The sequence below is a fragment of the Sprattus sprattus genome (assembly GCF_963457725.1).
Source record: "Sprattus sprattus genome assembly, chromosome: 6".
Classification (NCBI taxonomy): domain Eukaryota; kingdom Metazoa; phylum Chordata; class Actinopteri; order Clupeiformes; family Clupeidae; genus Sprattus; species Sprattus sprattus.
The window spans coordinates 30,115,185-30,136,921 of NC_137925.1; the positions used below are offsets into that span (position 1 = coordinate 30,115,185).

Genomic DNA, 21,737 nt, shown 5'->3' on the forward strand with positions numbered 1-21,737 from the left:
GGTACTGATTAGGGGACTGTTTGAACACTTAAGGATAACAGATAAGGCATAATGTGGTTTCGTTGCAACTGAAAGGGTGACAATGGGAGCCTGGTGTTTGGATACAGACAGGTGTGTGTGCCACACACACGCACACACACACACACTCACTTAGTGGCTGAGGACACAGGTGTGCCTCACATGAAATGGATCACTGAACCGTGGTGGAGGCAGGGACGGTCAGCAAATATTATTCTTCCCATGATAAAAGCCTCTCTGAAATCAGAAAGGCTATATTTGGGTTCATGTTTTAGAATAATAAGGTCTGAGTGGGAGACCAGATCCAGCTTCCTGGAAGCGGAAGTGACTCACGCATACAAACGACTTATCTCATTATGAAGTTCATGACTTCAGGGTACCAAAAGTTGGCTCATGAAAATGGGTGTCAGAGCAGAATGAAACATTGTAAACCCTGAAATTGAATTTAATTGATCACAACATGATTATTTTGCATTGCTCGCTCCATAAAATTTCCACTGGTTTTCTTAAACCTACATCACAATGAAGCACTGTAAACTGCTGGTTTAAAAGACTTTTAATTCACATTTCTTGAGCTTAACATTGCTCTCACTGATATTGACCAAGGAAAGAAAATGTATCCTTACACTAACAATACACTGCTGGATCATCTGGTGAGTTAACAGTAACTACAGTAATGGAATTCTTCATTTCATTGTAAAACACGGCCATGTCTTATGACAGATGCACAACAATGTGGATATTGATCAGTTCACAGGCCCGAAATAGTTTGACAAGTGGTAACTGACACAACTGTATCATTATGACACAAATAAATATATTGAGGATAATGTACAGGAATCCCCATTATTAGTCCTGTTAATAAACCATTTATCCATTTTAGGGAACAGAGGCCCATAAATATTGTACAATAAATATAATAACATTAAAACCAGTACAAATATACGGGCAGTGCCTTTTTGTTGGGAGACATCAGAATAAATATCACTTAACATAAATAAATAAATTAAAAGATAGGCATAAATAACTTTTTACAGTACACAAGACAATGAAAATGTGCGGAGAGAAAGAAAAAGCAGATTGGCGTAAACACTCCAGTCCAAGACACGGTTCTTCCTGCTTTGGGGAGGACCCCCAGCCTTTAGAATAGGCACATCGCTCTTAACGTTCCCAGACAGTCCTCATTCCATTCAGACTACCTCCACCTCAGTCAACACGGCCTCAGAACTACCACCTTTATAATGTGACATTCTGGAAGTCTCTTCGGCCCAGTCCCGGATTCTGAGACCGGTTCGGTCCCACCTTACTGACCCAGTTCACGTCTGTCCAATGGGTCAGTCGGTGAGAGGAGATCAGTCACTTGTGACAGGCAGTCACTCTACCTCCTTCTGTTGTGTTCTTCTTATTGGCCTGTTTACTTCTCTTTTTTATTTTGAGGTAGAATTTCCACATCTCCACCCTAAAATTAAACCATCACAAAAAGAAATGATTAGTCACACGAATTCCAGACCAGTCGAAATGACAAGGTATGATCCAGGTCCAACGAGATGCTCTGTGCCTCACCATTCTTTCTCCTCAGTGGTGTGGCGCGGCCCCGAGCTTCACCTTCTCCTCATTTTCAATGTCATATGCACCTCGCTTGTGGAACCTGAGGTTAAAGCACAGTCAGACATCAGAACTTCAGTTCAACCACTACAAATGTCTAGAAATGTCAACATTCATTATTCTACTATTTTAGTGTAGCCAATTGTACTCCCTCCCCCCCCCCCCACAGGAAGCATGTGATAGACTTACCTCAATGCCAAAAGAAGGCCTATGATGATGAGACAGAGTGAGGAGAGCACGACTGCCACCACTGCCAGTGCTGTCGTCCTGTTATATCCTTTATCTGTTCCACTGCTGGGCAACAACCAAATGATGTCGTGACATCGCTCTCCCGAGTATCCCTCGTGGCATCTATAGGAAAGTGTGGTTAGTGTTTTGCACAGTGCTTACAAACAGGTCCTCTTCAGGCAACATTCAAATCAATGGAAATGAAGAGGTTCAGTAGAGATGACCACACAGATATCAATGTTTTTTTAATAGCAATGGAAGGAGTTCTCTTGGAATATATACTAAATGTGTTTCAGAAGCTATTTCTTCCATTGCAGCTGTTGTCCGATGCATCCACAGGCATTTACTATTCGAAGACCATGTCATAGAGCTGTATGAACAACAATGAACAGAAAATATATGCAGAAAAAAAGAGAGAAAGGATGCTAGTGTGGACAATACTCACATGCAAGAAGGTTTACGGATGTTAGCCAGGTATTGGCACGTGCCATGGATGCATAAATCTTTATATTTCCTCAGGCATGGATTCCTCTTCTTTCCCTTTCCCTTCTTCTTCCCTTTTCCTCTCCTTCTTTTCCCCTCTGCCCTTTCTTCAGTCAGAACTCTGCTGGGATCCTTAGGTTTGCTGGAAAAGGCAACTAAAGGCAAACAAAGATTCATCTATTAATCTGCTTTGACCATATATAACATCAGTAAGATAACAAGAATCATTATTGTTCTTACTGAAAAACTACAGATGGAATTTTCTCTCAGGCCTGCTTTAAAACTTACCCCGTGGCATGTAGTCCCCTGATACTTCATAATCGTCCTCGTCATCATCATAATACTCATCTTCCTCTTCATCTTCGTCTTCTTCATAATCCACCTCATGCTGCAGATGATCCTCTTCTGCAACCCTTTTCTCACTTACTGGTTCCAACAGGTTCCACACTGCAGTTTGAGGGTCCTTTTCATTTTCATGCTTGTCTATTGAGGCTCCACTGACCAACTTGGAAAGAACTAGGATATAAAAGGAATAAATGTCAGTGAAATGAATGGATGACCACTTGCAACTTGTATACCATATCATGAATGAGCTTTGTGACTTATCCCCCCCCCACACACACACACATACGTACAATAATGTGTGTATAAACATGTACATGTATATACAATACTACACACATATATATACACTGTTATATTCCTTAATCCCCAGACAGTGTTGCCGTAGACACGGAAAAATGTCATGCTTAGACACTAAGGTAATGTTCGAATATAAGGGTTAAAAATAAATATATCCAATTACATAAAACATGATTTAAAATAGATTGATGACCTAGTTCTAACCTTATAGCCGAGATGTTCTGAAAAAAACATGTGAATATAAAAATAAATACTATCCTTTAGCCTAATTACATTTTATATCGGCTGTATGTAATGGCATGGTCACAGTGTAGCCTAGCCTAGATGGTCCACACACACACAACACACACACACACACACACACACACACACACACAGACGAATGTTTAAAAGTTTTCATATTCGCAGTTGCCCGTCACATTTATTTCTAAGATTATAACACTACACTTGAAATCCTGTGACAATAGGCCTACTATCTGATTTTCTTCCCCCCAAGACGACCACGGTGTCCTCAAGCAAAGCAGCATTCTGAAACTTACCCAGAGCGTGGACCAGCAGAAGTATCACTTTTGGAATCCCCATGTCTCCAAGCGAATGATCTTAAGGTGTAGGAAATAAATCACTTCGCAGTTCGTTTTCTTTAGATGACAGAGTTGAATCCACGGAAACCTTGAGACCTAAATCCTTTCGTTTGTTTCAACTTCAAAGAAGACGTGACCAGATGACGGGACAGCACGACGGGACGACACGACTGTACAGCTTACACTCTCACTGGGACTGCCAAAAGGGCCGTGGAGTGAGAGCATCAAGCATTTATATACCGGTAGACCGTCGACCACGCCTATTCAAGTTCATCGTCTGATAAACATAAACTGTAGCCTATTTATCTGCTCATTAAACTTGGCATACTGCAAAAGTGAATAGTTTGTAGGCTGCCAAATATCATAACAAACCAGTTAGGTTCAAATAACATATAGGAACCCTTTAAATCAAACAATACATTTAAATAGCTGTGTCTGTACAAGAAGGCAGGCTCCATTTGGAGTCTTCTTAATTGTGACAAAGGACGATATGCCTTTTATTTAGAATCAGCAATCTGCTTTAATCAAGTTAGGCTGGTCAAAATGTTTATTTTGTGGTCCCAAACTCACTGGCGACCATACGCAATCAGTCAGTCAGTTTTGAGACATTCTAGAACGCTTATGTCGCCATCAAGTGGTAGTGATGGGGCTAAACGGGGGAAAATGTTTCACACACTCCATTTAATGTTCCAAAGCATATTTTGATACAAAAGCAGAAGAAATGCAAAAATGCCATTTCAAGTCAAATCTTTTCATGTTTAATGAAATTCAAATCAAAAGAAAATGTGTATAGCCTATGATGGAAGAATCTAAGATTATTCCAAAATTGTGGTTCCATTCTTTTAAATGTTTTGCTGCCCTATCAACCTACACCCCAGCAGCTGCCCTTAAGCTAAGCGGACAGCAGCTGACCAACACATTTGAGGGATAGGGGAGGCAGGCATCATCAAGCCCAGCAGCAGGCCAAGGGCAGCACCCTCTGTCTTGTTTAAGAAGAAAGATGACTCCTGGCATTCCGTGTTGACTATTGCTGCCTCAATGGCATCACTCATTAAGACTCTTACCCGCCGCCAAGCATCGATTATGCCATCAACTACATTGCTGGGTCCAGCTGGTTCAGTTCCCTCCACAGTGGTTACTGGCAGGTGGAGCTGACCCCAGAGGCCTGCCAGAAGACTGCCTTCTCCATCGGCCAGGGCACTGGCAGTCCAAAGCACTTTCCATTGGGCTCTGCAACGGACCAGCCAACTTCGAGCACCTGATGGAGAGAGTGCTAGCTGGTGTTCCCCTGAAGCTGGTGCGTAGTCAACCTAGATGACCTCCTTGTGCGCGCTGCAGACATCAGGAGCGCCCTGGCCAACCTGAGGGTAGTTTTCAGAACAATCCACCGAGCTGGCCCGCGTCTGCCCCTGAAAAAGTGTCATCTGTTCCAGCGTTCAAAGGACATGTTGTCAGCACTGCAGGTGTGTCCACTGATCCGGTGACAGTGCCAGCGGTGAGACTGGCCTCTACCCTGTGATTTCCCTGGGGCTGGTGTCGTACTACAGATGCTTCTCCAGAGACTTCCCCATCATCGCCTAACACAGAAAGGGCTGCCATTCCAGTGGGAAGAACACACGCATGAAGACACTGTTGGCACTGACAGCACTGTGAGGATTTAGACGCAGCTAGTGGTTCCAGTGGTAGCTGCACTTTGGGCTTCCACCCTGAGCAACAGCACTCTCCAGTGGTCAGCAGCAGTGAGCAACAGCACTCTCCAGTGGTCAGCAGCAGTGAGCGACAGCAGTCTACAGTGGTCAGCAGCAGTGAGCATCAGCACTCTCCAGTGGTCAGCAGCAGTGAGCAACAGCAGTCTCCTGGGGGCCCCGGGCGAGCTCCTCCAGCTGTTGGGGCCTCACTGTCTGCAAACCAAAATCCTCCAGCTGGTCCAGGGCACTTAGGAGTCAACAAGATGCCTCATCGGGTCCAGTCCCGCTTCTACTGGCCGGGCTGTCACCAGGATTTGGAGCAGTAGTCCACCAGCGTGACTCCTGACCCTGTGTAACAGGCCATAGTATACCCCCGGCACGGACTATACCTGGGGTTAAAGGGGCCTAGGCTAGATTATACCCCGGGTATAATATGGCCTAGGCCAATTTATACCCTGGGGTTTAAATTGGCCTAGGCCAATTCATACCCCCTCGGGCCAGATTATACCCCCATGATATCAGTAGTGTTGAGTGACAAGAATTACTTATTTTTTCAACATTTCATTGGGGGTTAAGCTTTGTCAGGTAAGTAAAGTGAGAAAGCTAACTGATTTAAATCTTAAAACTCTAAAACATAGACTTTTATTACTGCAACCAGAAAAAGAGAAAAAATATTAGACTTCCACAAACATCAAAGACTACGTCCTGAAACTTCAACTTCTAAGACTAGCAAGTCCTCGTTACAATATAAATGTTCAAAGTTAAACACTGAAAACAACATCAAAACATCCACAAAGATCAGAGATTACTTCAACACTTCACATAACGACATCACATAACATAATCATTGACAGTTACTAGCTTATTTGCCGTAGCATAATGTACAGGGTTGTGCGCTTTCAGGTGCCTCTCGAGGGTTTTTGTGTTCTCTAACCTATTTTTGAAAATGAATAGACCACTTTTTATCAGTTATCACAATTATCAGTTTCTCTGGTTTTACTATTTATTGGTATGTGTTACAGTAAAATTAACATTTTAGTTTTATTCTATAAACTACTACATTTCGACCAAATTTAAAATACAGATATTGTCATTTAGAGCATTTATTTGTAGCAAAAAAGATGCAGTGTTTTCAGATCTCGAATAATGCAAAGAAAACGAGTTCATATTTATTTTTGAACAACGCAATACTAATGCTTTAACTAAGGAAGAGTATAGAAATCAATATTTGGTGTAATAACTAGTGCTGTCAAACGATTAAAATATTTAATCGCGATTAATCGCATTTTTGTCATAGTTAACTCAAAATAAATCGCGATTAAATTAATCAAAATTAATCGCGATCGCAAATTTTATCTATTCTATATGCCCCTTCAATAATTTTTTTCCCATCATTTTTATTTTATTTTAATGCTGTTATCAACATGGAAAAGTGGATTGGCTTGCTTTAAGCAATGTTTTATTTTATTGAAAAACAACATTGCCAAACAGGGCGGTACAAAATAAAATTATAAAGTGCACATTTAAGATAAACATGGACTCAGCCTATAGTGCAGTTAAACCATGGCTTAATATTTTTTGCTGCCAGCTGCCTGTTGACATTTTCAGACAACAGTGAAGCTCTCTTCTTTTGCACAACACAACTTTTAAAGGTAAACTTTCTATTCAGAAGCTTTTTATCATCCATTTCGCTGTATCGCGCTCATCATTCACTCAAACGTGACGTTAGCCTACTACAAAGTTTGGGAGGGCAAAATAACGTTAATCTAAAAAAAAAAAAAAAACGTTTTTTTTTTTTTTTTTTTTTAACATCGCGTTAATCGCGCAATAAAAAAATTAACGGCGTTAAAATGGGTTGGCGTTAACGCCGTTAATAACGCGTTAAACTGACAGCACTAGTAATAACCTTGATTTACAATCACAGCTTCCATGTGTCTTGGCATGCTCTCTCCACCAGTCTCTCATATTGCCGTTGGGTTACTTTATGCTACTCCTGGCGCAAAAATTCAAGCAGCTCGGCTTTGTTTGATGGTTTTTAATGGGATTCAGGTCTGGGAATTGAGCTGGCCATGACAGGGTCCTGATCTGGTGGTCCTTTATCCATACCTTCACTGGACTGGCTGTGTGGCATGTAGCATTGTTCTGCTGTAAAAAACACTACTCAGAGTTGGGGAAAGCAAAGGGAAGTTTTTCTTCCAGGACACCATTTGTTATTTGGCCAATTGGAATTTTTCTGCGAAAAAAATACTTTAAATGACAATTTTTTTATTGGAAATCTGGTAGAAATGTTGTCAGTAGTTTATAGAATAAAACACAATTTTAATTGTACTCAAACACATACCAATACATGTTAAAACCAGAAAAACTGATAATTTTGAAGTGGTCTCTTAATTTTTCCCAAGCTGTATATATACTGTATCTATATTTGTTTTGCTAGGTGCAGTTTGTAGCGCCTCCCTCTAGGTGGCGCTCTAGGCAACTGCATTTATAACCTATAGGGAGGACTGGCCCTGCCTGGAGGGGTATAGTATGGCCTAGGCTATTTTGCACCCCCGGGTATAGTTTGGCCTAGGACAGTTTATCCCCGGGGTATACTCTGGCCCGGGCCAAAGTATGCCCGGGTTTAATCTGGATGGGGGTTAATTTGGCCTGTTACACCGGCACTCCCACACCCCAGGTTGCCTGGAGCGCCACACGGTATGGGGCGCCAAAAACTGCGCTCAACAAAATATATATATATATTATTATCATTTAGTTTTTTACTGGGCAGTTTTTTGCGCCCCTCCTACAACTCCAACCAATATTTTGACTAAAAGTAAATCTAATAACAGGGATGAATGAGCCAAAGATGATTGTATTGTCCATAGACATATACTGTATATGTATACTGCTGAGCGACTGGTCAGTGAGATGTTCTGCAGTTTCGTTGCGCTCCAGGAACTGCACAGCGACCAGGGGTAGAACTTAAGCATTAATCACTTATACTAACAAACACGCAAGACATTATGGGGTGAACTATTTACACACAGCTTTAAGCACATAAATATGCATGGGAGCGCAATCCCCTGCATGCAACAACAACAGCAATTCTACTACTACTACTAATAATAATAGTAGCCGCATATAATAACCTAAGCAGTTTTTTTGAAGAAGTTTTTTTTATCAGAAATTCATGCAAATTAAAAGAAACCGTCTTGTTCAAAGTGGACGTGTCATTATGATTTATTGGTCCAGAGTTCTGGACCAGTTGATCCTCGCTCGATTGATGATGTCTACTCGAATCTATCATAATAGATTGCTCTGGTCTGGCATCACATTTTTGTTTTGGAAAAATGGCTGAAGAGGCGAAAGAGCCGAACTCGGTAGAGGAAGATAACAACGATAAAGATGAAGAATCAGAAGTCCCAGAACTTATTCAAGACACTATAGAAAACAGTAATGAGGAAGAGCAGAGAAATATACAAGCAGCTGAAAGCTCTTGGTCAGCACCTATTCTATCGCTGGCACGAAAAGCGAGTGAGACGATTAGCAGTGGAGTAAACACATACGGGGCAGCTTTAAAGAACGCAGCGCCTGGGTCTGCAACTAACAGCTCCCCGACGGAACTTTCCCCTGCCAATGAAACTGCCAAAACCATGGGTAAGCTACCTAGTGTGCTCTGCGTCGAACGTTCATTGTGGCAATCTACAGCTGACAAATTTCGCTCTACCAAGAAGCTCATGATAAAAGACATAACGTTAGTCTTCCTATGTCTATGAATGGTGGATATCAGTTTCGTTCGGCTTACTTGCTGGTTCAATGTTACCTCATTGCTATTCTAAACTCTTGCTATTCTACAGGCTACATAAACCACTAAATAAACAGAAATGTACCGATATTTTTGTTAAAGACCTGCGTACATTTGACATTTGACTTTTATATGTGTCTGTGTAGTTGTGAAAGACCCAATGACGGTGGAGAGGTCTAATCTCCTCAGCATGATGAAACTGAGTGTGAAGGTACTCATACAGTCTTCACTCAATTTGGGTCGGACCCTGGACTCGGACTATCCACCGTTGCAGCAGTTTTTTGTAGTCCTGGAGCACTGCTTAAAACACGGACTGAAAGGTTGGTAAAGCTGTGTTTTGTGTGTTTGTACTTAAAACCTTGTAGATAGTTCAAGTCTTTGTAATTATAATATTAAGACAGCTTATATATTGATATATTAGACAGCATCTGCAATTTCAGAACACTAGGACAGCTGTTGATTGAGGACATTCTGGTGCTCTGCTAAAGCAATGTAGAAAATAGGGATGTAGCCAAGCATGAAGTTGTGGTCATGAGACCAGTCAAAAGGGAAAGGGCTTTCAGTGGCCCATTGAAGGGGAGCAGTGTATTTATGATGCTGAGTTTCAGACTGGCATACTTCAAACAGTACATCACTGCACAAAAGCAGTACTGAAATACCTTTGTATTTCCCTAAACCCCCTTTCTGTGTGTCGAGGACAGCAGGAAGGAATTGCTATAGTCTACATTTTGAAGAAAGATTGAGGTGTCAGTTGTGCTGTCCAGTCTTTCTCCTTACAGTATACTGCTTGGGTAAACAGCCTTGATTTCCCCCCTTGAAATGCAGTGAGGAAATCCTTCATCAGCCAGAATAAGTCCATATGGGGTCCTCTGGAGCTGGTGGAGAAACTGTGTTCAGAATCATCGGACATTGCTACCAGTGTGCGAGACATGCCAGGCCTCAAGTACGTTTGTCAACTACGTATTGCTTTGAGCCAGAGATGGTTCATCTTGCCAAGCGAGCAGGGACCTCTTTAATTATGCAAGCCTCCAAATGTACCTGCTGTCAGTTATTAATAGTTATACAACACCTTCCATGAGGCTTCCAATTCTCTGCCTGTTCTTTATTTGTTTCAGGACAGGACTTGGTCGAGCTCGGGCCTGGCTTCACTTGGCTCTTATGCAGAAAAAGGTGGCAGACTACATGAAAGCCTTAATTGACAGAAAAGATCTTCTTGGGTAAGTTGTGATGCATCACGACTCACATTTAGTCATGGATTTTTTTTTTTTAAATCCCCAAAAAAATGTTGTAGTGTTGTGACTTTTTAATCAAGTGTCTTTTGTCATCTGGACATTAAAGGATTTATATAGGTGTATTCACATCAAAATAAATGTGTCCCAAAGTTATATTTTTTTGTCCTTTTCTTTGTCAGAGATTTTTATGAACCTGGAGCACTTATGCTAGAAGAGGAAGGGACGATAATTGCGGGTATGCTGGTGGGACTGAATGTCATTGATGCCAACCTCTGTGTGAAAGGGGAAGATCTGGACTCCCAGGTGAGTCTAATTGGTGTCCTACTGTAGGATGTTATACTTAAAGCCTCCCATGCCTTTGGGTTTGGTCTTCTGTCAGGCACACATTCACAGCCACAGACGTTTGTCTATCCGGCCCTCCGTAAGTACCCTGTGCACTCTAACTGTGAGAAGTACAGGAGACATGTCACTTTGGTCCCTAATGATTTGCTCTCATTTCTGCCTGTTCAAGTTGTTGACATTTTGTGCAATGAAACGTATGCATGCTGTCACTATTCTCTGAGACAACTAACTCTGACAATCTGTGATTTGTAAAGGTTGGTGTTATTGACTTCTCCTTGTACCTGAAAGATCCACTGAACAGTGAAACCCCCAAAGAGTGAGTGTCATGGAGTGAGATGAAGGATTGAGATGGTGCCTGTGTTGACAAACTGACTTTAAGTTTCTCCCACTTCTTCTCTGTCAGTTCCTCTCTCACCTTATCCTCTCTTTCCTCTTGTACCGTTGTTAGTGATGGTAAAATGACTGCCATTTTGGACCAGAAGCACTACATTGAGGAGCTGAACAGGCATCTCAGTTGCACAGTCACTGACTTGCAGGCCAAGATGGATGCATTGGAAAAGACCAACTGCAAGCTCATAGAAGAAGTGAGTTGTCTTATAAAATGCTTCAACATAAGACTGTATTTGTCTTTTAAATGCTGTAGTCTCCACGTTTAGCTTTCATATCTGAAAATTCAATCCACAAATAATTGGTAACATTTCATTCAGCTCACCGCTGCGACGGACCGGATTAATTCACTGCGAGATGAACAAGAGCAGCTCAGTAAGGAGAATGCCGCCATCCTCCAAACCAGCCAAAAGAAAGAAGAGGTGAACTTCTGTCGAACCCCACACTTTGTCCCACACACAACCACATACACACATACATACATACACACACATATATACATACATACACACACAATTATTTGTATTACTGTCGTGATGTAAATCAAATCATGTATAAATCAGTTAAATAGGCAGTATGTAGTTTTTGTAAGAAAGAAGTAAGCTAACTAGCTAACAGCCAACAGACTTGCCTCGCAAACACCAACACCAACAGCTGGCACTGTTAAAAACTAGTTAGTTTACTGACTGATGTATTTTTTCTAGGGCTTGGCAACGATTAAAAATTTTAATCGCGATTAATCGCATTATTTCCCTGATTAATCGCGATTAATCGCATTTTTATACGCAAATCCCAAAAATGAATTAAAAAGTAGTGTATAGCGATATATTAAATGTACTGCCAAATGAACTAAAGTGCCATTACATTGGTTGTGCAAACAAACACTTAACATCAGCATTTTTATATAGTAGCAGTTAAATAAAATAAATAATTTGTGTTAATTTCAACTTAAACAATTGTATCAAACACAAAACTAAAGGTTATTGCCACTGCATTAATGTTAGAGTGTGGTGAAGCACCAAAAATGTGATTACATTTACGTAAACCAGAAACATAGAAGGAAGTTAGCCAAGGTGTATGTAATTGTAAAGACATTTTTTATTTTCTAACATAGCTCTTCCCTTTGTAAAGTCCTACAGAAGGCTATGAACAAGATTGACAGTTCAATCAGATTAACTCAACCAACAGCAAACTCGGTAACCACAATTACCTCGGAGTTAAAGGGCATTCTATCGATGAAAAGTGGGCGCTGCATTCACATGCTTTGACTGTAATGAAAACTGAGGAGAGACATTATGCTGAAACGTGCTCGGGACACTTTATGGTGGAATGTGCCCAATAAAGTCGCCACACTTAGCATAGATAGTGTACGAAATATGATCGCTGCTGTAAGACAACTGCCTTTTGATCATGTCTCCTGCTTCGCGCACAGTCTCCAGCGTTCTGTCACAGTATCTCTGCATAACAGTGCGTTTGACAATGTCCTGGCCAAGTGCAGAAAGGTTGTGGGGCACTTAAAACACAGTCCAGCAAGTGTAGCAGAATTAGAGCAACAACAAGTTGCACATGGATAGAGAAGCAGTCGCTTATGCAAGACGTTCAAACCAGATGAAATTCTACCCTGGACATCCGCAGAAACGAACCGCCACTTTTGCAGTCCTCTCCTCTTCATACAACTGTGATGGTGACCGTCTTTAAGAACTTTAAGTTGAAAATGCCCATGTAAAATCTCCATACCCGTCTCCATGTTTGTGTTTTTTACCGCAAATTATTTCCTTTTCCGGTTCCACAGCAGTCACCGGCAAACTTTTTCAAAATAAAAGCCTGTGAGCAACAGACTTTTAGAATAATAAAATAAATAATAAAACCTGAGTTAACGCGCGTTAAAATAATTGTCGGCGTTAAATGATTGATGGATTAACGCAAGATTAACGCGTTAACTTGCCCAGCCCTAATTTTTTCACATGACCATATACCATCAAAATTAATTGAAAATATTGCTTTGTTTTTGCCTAGGAGGTAGATTCACACACGTTCAAATAAAACTAACAAACAAGTTGTGAACACAGTCCACTAGTTACCACTAGGCATATTCTCATTCAGGTGAGTTGGAGCATGTTTGATTGTGCTGCTAGGACTCACTAGTATGGTGCTGTTTTGTCTGGTGACTCAGGCCACACTGCAGGACAGCCAGGCGGAGCTGGAGACGTACCGTCAGACACGGCAGGGCTTGGACGAGATGTACAATGTTGTGTGGAAGCAATATAACGAGGAAAAACGCATCCGGCAGGTGAGAAACTCATCCAGCATGGACTCCAAGCTTGGATTCATCTTGGTTAGGTTGGCAACAGATCATGAAATGATTGATCGCAGAGTTTGTCATGTCTTCAAAGTTATTGTTTGCATGTGTGTATTGTTGGGAGTATGTGTTTTCTTAGATGTTTTTGTACTCTCCTGTATAGATTTACTGATTTACAGTATTGAAATGTTTAAAAAAAAAAAAAAAAAAAAAGGCATGTTAACATCTTAAACCAGGGCAGTTTGGATGCACATAGTTACATATCTGGGCCTATTTAATGGACAAGACATGCATAAAAATAATCTTATAATAGGGTTTGAGAAAAAGAGGACACTTTGTCGCGAGGGAGGGGGCGTGGTAGTGTATAGCATACAGATGACCCCGCCCCCTCCCCCTGCAACCAGGTTTTGCCATCTTTTCCACATGCAGATGTTATGTGCTGTTGTAAACTAAACAATGCAACTAGTCACCACCAGTTGCATTGTTTACAACAGCACATGACATCCTCATGTGGAAAAGATACTAGTTATTAGTGGACGCAGCAAAGTGCTCAGTGTTGCCAGATTGGAAATTGCGAAGTATTTTACCAAATGCTCAAAATGATCGTCTTTGGAAGATAATTATCGCGCATCTGGCAACACTGAGAGCATCTGTAATGTGTGTGTTTGTTTGTGCAGGAGCTTAAACCACTGACTGCATGTGTAACGTGTGTGCTTGTGTGTGTGTGTGCAGAAGCCGCTGACTGCATGTGTAATGTGTGTGTGTGTGTGTGTGTGTGTGTGTGTGTGTGTGTCCAGGAGCTGGAGCGAGAGCTGTAACCACTGACTGCATGTGTAATGTGTGTGCTTGTGTGTGTAGCGGTGCCACCCCAGGTAGTGAATAGTTCAGGCGCCAGGCAGGCCCAAAATCCTGCCTCTTGACTGAGGTGTACCACCGTCAGCAATTTAACGAAAATTAATGAATGCAAAAAAGGATAAAACTCAAAGAGTTGATTCAAACGTACATAGTGCTTTTTTACTCAATAATTAAACAATAAACACACTATCAAAAATCACATAAATCACCCCCTTAATCCCACGTAAAGGCAAAACATGAAATAAACAAAACATTGTACTTTAAACAGACGGTGTGTGTGCGGTTGTATGTGTTGGTGCGTGCGTGTAAGGTTATGTGCGTTTATGTAGTGTGATGCAGCTTGAAAGTCAGGAAGTATGAGCGAGGTGCTCTCCAGTGTGAACTCAAGGCACGTTGTTTGAACTCAAGGATCTGCCCCGGTCCTATGAGAATAGAACGGCAGGTTGGCAAACAATTTGAAACTGCGTGAGGGAATTCCGGGATTTCCAATGTCGGCTTCTCAGTGTGGTTTTTCTGTGACGCGTCGGGAGGACCTCTCCAGACCACGAAGTCCAGCACTCTTCGCGACAGGAAATATGTCCTGTATCCAACTCACTATCGGAACTCCTCCAGGCTCAACTTGGACTCTCTTGCTACTTACGTGGCTGTGTCGGCGTCAGTGTCTGTTTCTCACTCTCACTGAGAACCCGCCATTGATTCTGTGATCACCCTTTATTCAGAACACCACTCCCATATTGACGTGACTGACGTAAATTGGAAATTATGTTTGTGACTAAAAGTAGCAGGATTAAGTACTCTGCTACAGTGTGTGTGTGTGTGTGTGTGTGTGTGTGCAGGAGCTGAACCCACTGACTGCATGTGTACTGCATGTGTAATGTGTGTGCTTGTGTGTGTGTGCAGGAGCTGTAACCACTGACTGCATGTGTGTGTGTGTGTGTGTCTGTGTGTGTGTGTGTGTGTGTGTGTGTGTGCGCGCAGGAGCTGAAGGGAGAGCTGTAACCACTGACTGCATGTGTAATGTGTGTGCTTGTGTGTGTGCAGGAGCTGTAACCACTGACTGCATGTGTAATGTGTGTGTGTGTGCAGGAGCTGAAACCACTGACTGTGTGTGTGTGTGTGTGTGTGTGTGCAGGAGCTGGAGCGAGAGCTGGAGCTGCAGGTGGGCCTGAAGCAGGAGATGGAGGTGGCCATGAAGCTGTTGGAGAAGGACAGCCATGACAAGCAGGACACACTGGCTGCCCTCCGTCACCAGCTGGACCAGGTCAAGACCCTCAACCTGCAGATGTTCAACAAAGCCCAGGTAACTCCCCTCCTGCCTACAGTCAGTTTGTGTTACTGTCTGCTCAGTGCTCACTGCATATCAAAGAAACCTTTTGAAATGATTAGTGTGGACATCCTGCTGCATCCTGCAGACTGGCACGTAAATGGATCATAATGGCTGCTTTGGTCCCTGCAGGAAACAGACATGTTAGTGAAGAGGAAGGAGGAGGGGGCAGTGAAACTAGGGGAGAAGATGAATCGCATGGAGGGCGTCATGAAGGAGCTGGAGGAGAGGTGACAACATGGACATAGCTACCAAAAGATACAATGATCAATGTTCAACATGAGGATAAAATTAAAGTGCAAATCAATATCATGTCATTTAAGTCAAAATGATACAGCGCATTCCAAAGAAATTCAGTGAATCGATGTAATGTACAGTCCTTGTAATCAGTGTGTGAATAGAAATCTGAGCAAGTGCTGTGGATGTATAGACTATTTTCTGCTCCATTTCCTCAGGCTACTGAAGTCAGAGCACGCCCGCAAGCAGACGGACCAGTGTGACATGGACATGAGGGTGGAGCTGGAAGGGAAGGTGGAGGCTCTGCAGAAACAGCTTACTGATCTCGACTCACTGAGGTAATAATGGGGAACAACATCAACCAGTGACTCATTGAGGTAATTAAGAACAACATCAATAAGCCCCTCCAGAGTAATAATGGGGAATAATGGGGAACAACATCAACCAGTGACTCACTGAGGTAATTAAGAACAACATCAATAAGCCCCTCCAGGGCTTCGCGTCGGGGTGCTGTTCGCCCTGTCGGGGCTTATTTTCCCGATAATGACTGGCGTTCTATACATTATCCCTTACATCAACCAGTGACTCACTGAGGTTATTAAGAACAACATCAACCAGTGACTCACTGAGGTAATGGGGAACAACATCAACCAGTGACTCACTGAGGTAATGGGGAACAACATCAACCAGTGACTCACTGAGGTAATGGGGAACAACATCAACCAGTGACTCACTGAGGTAATGTAGGAACAACATCAACCAGTGACTCACTGAGGTAATAATGGGGAACAACATCAACCAGAGACTCACTGAGGTAATGGGGAACAACATCAACCAGGAAAGAATCTAAATGGACTTTAAAACCTTTTTTTGGACCTCATTCATGAAGATATTTCTTCTTTACTCCACTTCCCGGGACAATTCTGGCATTCCTGGATAGTTTCTTAGCAAACAACGGGATTTAAGAATGCGGAAAAGCAGTCGTCGATAGGCCAGAATGGAGTGCGCCCATGTTGCTGAATTTATGAGAATGGGTTGGGTTGTGCTGTTGGGTTTAACTGTGTTGTGCTGTGCTGTGTTCAGGTTGGGGCTGGAGTCGGACCTGCGCAGAGAGAAGGAGCAGCGGCAGGGTCTGCAGAGGGACCTGCAACGGGAGCATGACAACAGCACTGAGCTGCGCACGCAGATGCAACAGCTGCAAGGCCTGCAGAAGGTTAGTGCCACGCCTACCACCTCACACATGAAGGACGATGACTGGGAGTGTAGCAACCGATAACGTAATAACGGCCAATAACGTAATAACGGCCAATATCGTAATAATTTATATGTAATAAAACCAATAACGTAATAAACTGCCAATAATGTAATAAAGTTGCCGTGCCAATAACGTAATAACTTTTGGCCAATAACGTAATAACTTATTACGTTATTGGCCGGTTATTACGTTATTGGCCTTGCATTAAAAAAAACCTTTGAAAATGTAATAACTGAGCCAATAATGTAATAACTGAGGTATCACTTCATTTTATCTTCAATATCTGGACAGAAAGTGTCCCACTCAGCCTTAATATTGCATCTTGCAACAGATGCTTAAATATCCGACCTTACAGATACCCCTCCACCCTCAACCCCCCCTCAACAGGAGGCCTTACAGGAGCCATTAAGAGTCATTTTGGATTAATATGTCACTCTTAGGGTTCTGTTATAGTACTCTGTGTATCCATCTCTGTGACCATGCAGGCGCTTTGATGGAGTCTTTCTATGTTCTGCGTTGCAGTTTTCAGTATGGTATTGCAATTCACTGCCGGAACACTAGGGGTTGTGGGAATTATTTGACATAGCAGTATGATATGATATTATTGAATGAGGGGGCTGCAGTCATATTTATATATTACTACATTATTGGCTCAGTTATTCAATTTTAATCCGAATCTGCAAGCGATTTATGTCGCTTTGTAGATCAGACTGGCCCTAGCACAGTTTTGGCCGGTTCGAGAATCCTAGAGTAAAAGAAAAGCTCCGCTTATGGTAGCCCGACGTGTGCCTCCAAAAAATGTTACCAGTCGAGGCGACTGAGACCAATGGAGACGGTCAAATAATTCCCACAACCCCTAGCGTTCAGACAGTGAATTGCAATACCATACTGAAAACTGCAACGCAGAACTTAGAAAGACTCCATCAAAGCGCCCGCATGGTCACAGAGTTGGATACACAGAGTACTATAACAGAACCCTAAGAGTGACATATTAATCCAAAATGACTCTTAATGGCTCCCGTAAGGCTTCCTGTTGAGGGGGGGTTGAGGGTGGAGGGGTATCTGTAAGCCAGATATTTAAGCATCTGTTGCAAGATGCAATATTAAGGCTAAGTGGGACACTTTCTGTCCAGATATTGAAGATAAAATGAAGTGATACCTCAGTTATTACATTATTGGCTCAGTTATTACATTTTCAAAGGTTTTTTTAATGCAAGGCCAATAACGTAATAACCGGCCAATAACGTAATAAGTTATTACGTTATTGGCCAAAAGTTATTACGTTATTGGCACGGCAACTTTATTACATTATTGGCAGTTTATAACGTTATTGGTTTTATTACATTTAAATTATTACGTTATTGGCCGTTATTACGTTATTGGCCGTTATTACGTTATCGGTTGCTACAGGGAGGGAGAGTTAGAAAGACTAAAGGAATTGGCTTAGGTGTCAGTAGCAGAGACAGTATGGGATAACTCAAAGTAATAGTCTCTTACTAAAAGTGTGAAGGTTAGGTGAAGTGTGAAAAAGCCAAGGTACACTTCTGCATACACGGCTTTGCACAATACGGAGACGGATGTGCCTTGGTGTGTCCCAAGTATACGGAGAACTTGCGCTCTTCGACCTTATTGTACTTAGCACATGGGAACTGCTGCAGCACAGACGATTGGCAAGGACTGTGCAGATGACGAACTCGACATCATCCGCACCGAGTGGAGACCTTGCACAGACCGTATCTACAGAAATATACCAAGCACTTTATGCCATGACCTTCCACTTCCTCTTTTTGGTGTGGAACTGGATTCCTGTGGGTGTTGTCACGTGTCTCACAGTAGTGACACAGAACCAACCAGTGTTAACAGAAACCCTCTCGACTCACACTGTAATGACAGTGTATGTATCTGTATACATACTGTATATGAATATAATATGACCATTGAGTTAGGTTGGTCTTTGCTTGAAAAAAATCAAATGAAAGCTGTTATAGAGTTAAATTATGTGGATGATTAATAATCGTTTTGTAGCCATTGGCCTATTAATTGTGAGCAGGTCTTACATTGTTGCTGCAGTTTTATAACCCATTGCAAAAATCTTCTTTGCTGTGCTGGTGTTGAAACCATATGCCTCATCATATGCCTCTTGATTCCTTTGGATTCTTCTGTTTTTTTAAAAGGTGAAATCTTTTATTAACCTTAAGCACTAAATAAGACACTGAGGACAAGACTGTTAAAATACATCTGTCTTTTGTGTTTATGAATTAAAGTTTTAATTTAAATAACAACCTTGACGTTGTGAACCTGATTACTAAACTGGATGGTAGCTGCCCCAGGTAAAATAGAAAGAGATTTTCCTGTGTACAGATTTACACATTACTTACCCTCAGTAAGCAAATGTATTTAAACAGATCCTGTTTTTTTACTCTCGGGATAGTATTTTGGCCCATGAAAGCAATTAATTATGTTATTCGGTAAATAAACTCAATAAACATTTAAGATACCACAACGGTTAATATCAGGATAATATTGTGAGTTTATCCCTACCCTGAAGGTTTTAACTTAAAATTACCAAAATGTCAGTGGTGATGGCGGATATTATGCATTCGGTCATCGTATTGTACTATTCCGCTGCTGGATGGTATTTGTCGTGCTCAGGGAGATCTCTGTTGGTTTCCACAGGAGCTGCTGGACCTGCAGCAGGAGAAGAGCCACCTCCAGCAGACATGTGAGGAGCAGGAGCAGGCTCTCCAGGAGATGGGCCTCCACCTCAGTCAGTGAGTACCGGGGGCGTCCCTCCCTTTCTACCTTTGAATCACAAGCTGCCACTCCAGAGGAGGCTCCGGACTAGTGTCGTCATGAAAAGGCCAAGCTTTAAGTGTCCTCATGTTGCTTCATCGGTCCCACATGACTGGTTAGGTTTCACTGTATTTCCAACGAGATGCATCTGTGTTTTGTTTAACAGGTCCAAATTGAAAATGGAGGATTTCAAGGAGGTTAATAAAGCTTTGAAGGTGAGGACTTTTATTTAGACGTCTTTCTGCAAATGTTGCTACTACTGCTGTATGACATACATAGTAAAGCAGTCCAGAGATAAGTAATGGTGTATCAAATCTTTCCTGTTGACTATTTTCTATGTCAGGGTCATGCCTGGCTGAAAGATGATGAAGCTACACAGTGCAAACACTGCATGAAGGAATTCTCAATTTCACGCAGAAAGGTAAGGATGTGTAAGATGAACATTTAAAAAGTATTGGAGTCTGTAGTACATTATTTCAGTATGTATTTTAGTCTTCAATTCAGTTGCTCATATGTACCATCAAGTTAATTATCACATAAATGTCTTAAGCTGTCTGACTTAAGGAAGAAGTAACTTAATGCATTGTGTCCTTGAAGTGTCACCATGTGAAAGACTTTTGTTGCAGTAACCGCCATCTTACTTCTTTTTCTCTTTAAATCCATGTACAGCACCACTGTCGAAACTGTGGGGACATCTACTGTAGCAGCTGTTCCAGTAACGAGCTGGCTCTGCCCTCCTACCCCAAACCTGTCCGTGTGTGCGACATCTGTCACTCCCTGCTCCTTCAGAGAAGCACTGCCACTGGGTCCTGACAACATGCACACACACTCGCTCACGACACAAATACGACTATCCTTAATGGAAAAACCTGCTTTAGACTGTTTCAACAGTTAATGCTAGCGAGCTAGCTTGCAATAGGCTGATATGAAGACAGTATTAAATCCATTGGGGAAGTTTCTCAGCCCAATGCACAACCTGTTTACCTGAAATTCAGGAGCATAGGGAAGCGATCAATAGGTACAGCCATTCATAGAAATGCCATGTCTTTTCAAGGGCCACCAGCTGAGGGTGGTGGTCTTCATTCTCCTGAGGTCAGGCTTCAGTGAAGGACTGGCCCTAGATCTATCTTTGACCCCCTTACAAAGTAACAAGTTACACCTCTTATTGAGTCCAGGCTAACCCCGCCCCCCCATCCCACATCTAACACTGAACTGCCTTCACCAGGCACATACAATAGGATGTGTGTGTGGCTTTCTGATACCAACATTTGAAGTTTGGCAGTAAGTCTGTCACTCCGAGAGCAGGATTCCCCTGCTGATTCTGCAGGTCTCTCAGCTTAACCGGCAGGACACTGGATTAGGAGAGTGGGTGAAACCGTACGAATGGAGCCCTGTGTGAATTTGAGATCCTCTTGGATCTGGACGGCTGTCTACTTTGTACTGCCATTTGTTTTCTGAGTCCCGTAACATGTTTGAGTTTTTTTCTAGGTTCTAAGTATGATTTTGTTTAGAAAAGGTAAGAATGGGTGGTCTTGTGGTTGAGAAATTGTTTCCGACATCTGAATTAATTAATTTAACAAATTGCTACATGGAATCCAGGGACCATTTGTAAAATGTACTTTACAAATAATTTAAAGTAGGTTATATTAATTTTCCCATCGGAATTCTTAACACCAATCTTGTTAATCATGTACCAGTGTATGAACTTTACTCTATGCACCCTGACTTACTGAAACATAAGGGAAGAATTCTGAGGGCCTCATAAAGTATGTAATGACTGAAATGTTTATGGACTAAAAGAATGTTCTACAAACTCAAATTTGTTCAAGACTTTTAGAATGTTACATAGTCTTCATGTGTTTTAATTGTGATCAGAGCTTCTGAAGCATTTTTTCTAAAATCGTTTTGGCATATTCCAAACACACACGTTTTATAAATACAAATTTGATAAGATATAGGATCACAGTATTTAATAAACATT

The 21,737-nt window shown here is 41.9% G+C and overlaps 2 protein-coding genes across 2 annotated transcripts; one reads left to right on the forward strand and one right to left on the reverse strand.

Annotated features, from left to right (window-relative positions):
* Window positions 1-505: 505 nt before the first annotated feature.
* On the reverse strand, window positions 506-3,747 carry LOC308367410 (proheparin-binding EGF-like growth factor). Its single transcript, XM_080841318.1, has 6 exons — window positions 3,516-3,747; window positions 2,623-2,850; window positions 2,297-2,489; window positions 1,813-1,974; window positions 1,582-1,666; window positions 506-1,477 (listed from the first exon to the last, which is right to left on the reverse strand). Exons 1-5 carry the CDS (start codon window positions 3,556-3,558, stop codon window positions 1,594-1,596), a joined length of 699 nt encoding a protein of 232 aa, XP_080697444.1. The 5' UTR covers window positions 3,559-3,747; the 3' UTR covers window positions 506-1,477; window positions 1,582-1,593.
* A 4,830-nt stretch (window positions 3,748-8,577) lies between these two features.
* Window positions 8,578-21,735, forward strand: rufy1 (RUN and FYVE domain containing 1; the record flags this gene model as incomplete). The annotated part of the gene is made up of 17 exons (XM_080840438.1): window positions 8,578-8,884; window positions 9,179-9,352; window positions 9,858-9,975; window positions 10,148-10,249; window positions 10,444-10,567; window positions 10,861-10,922; window positions 11,055-11,190; window positions 11,314-11,415; window positions 13,167-13,283; window positions 15,280-15,447; window positions 15,604-15,701; window positions 15,927-16,046; window positions 16,792-16,921; window positions 19,640-19,734; window positions 19,923-19,971; window positions 20,100-20,177; window positions 20,426-21,735. 17 exons carry the CDS (start codon window positions 8,578-8,580, stop codon window positions 20,567-20,569), a joined length of 2,124 nt encoding a protein of 707 aa, XP_080696564.1. The 3' UTR covers window positions 20,570-21,735.
* Between the last annotated feature and the right edge of the window lie 2 nt (window positions 21,736-21,737).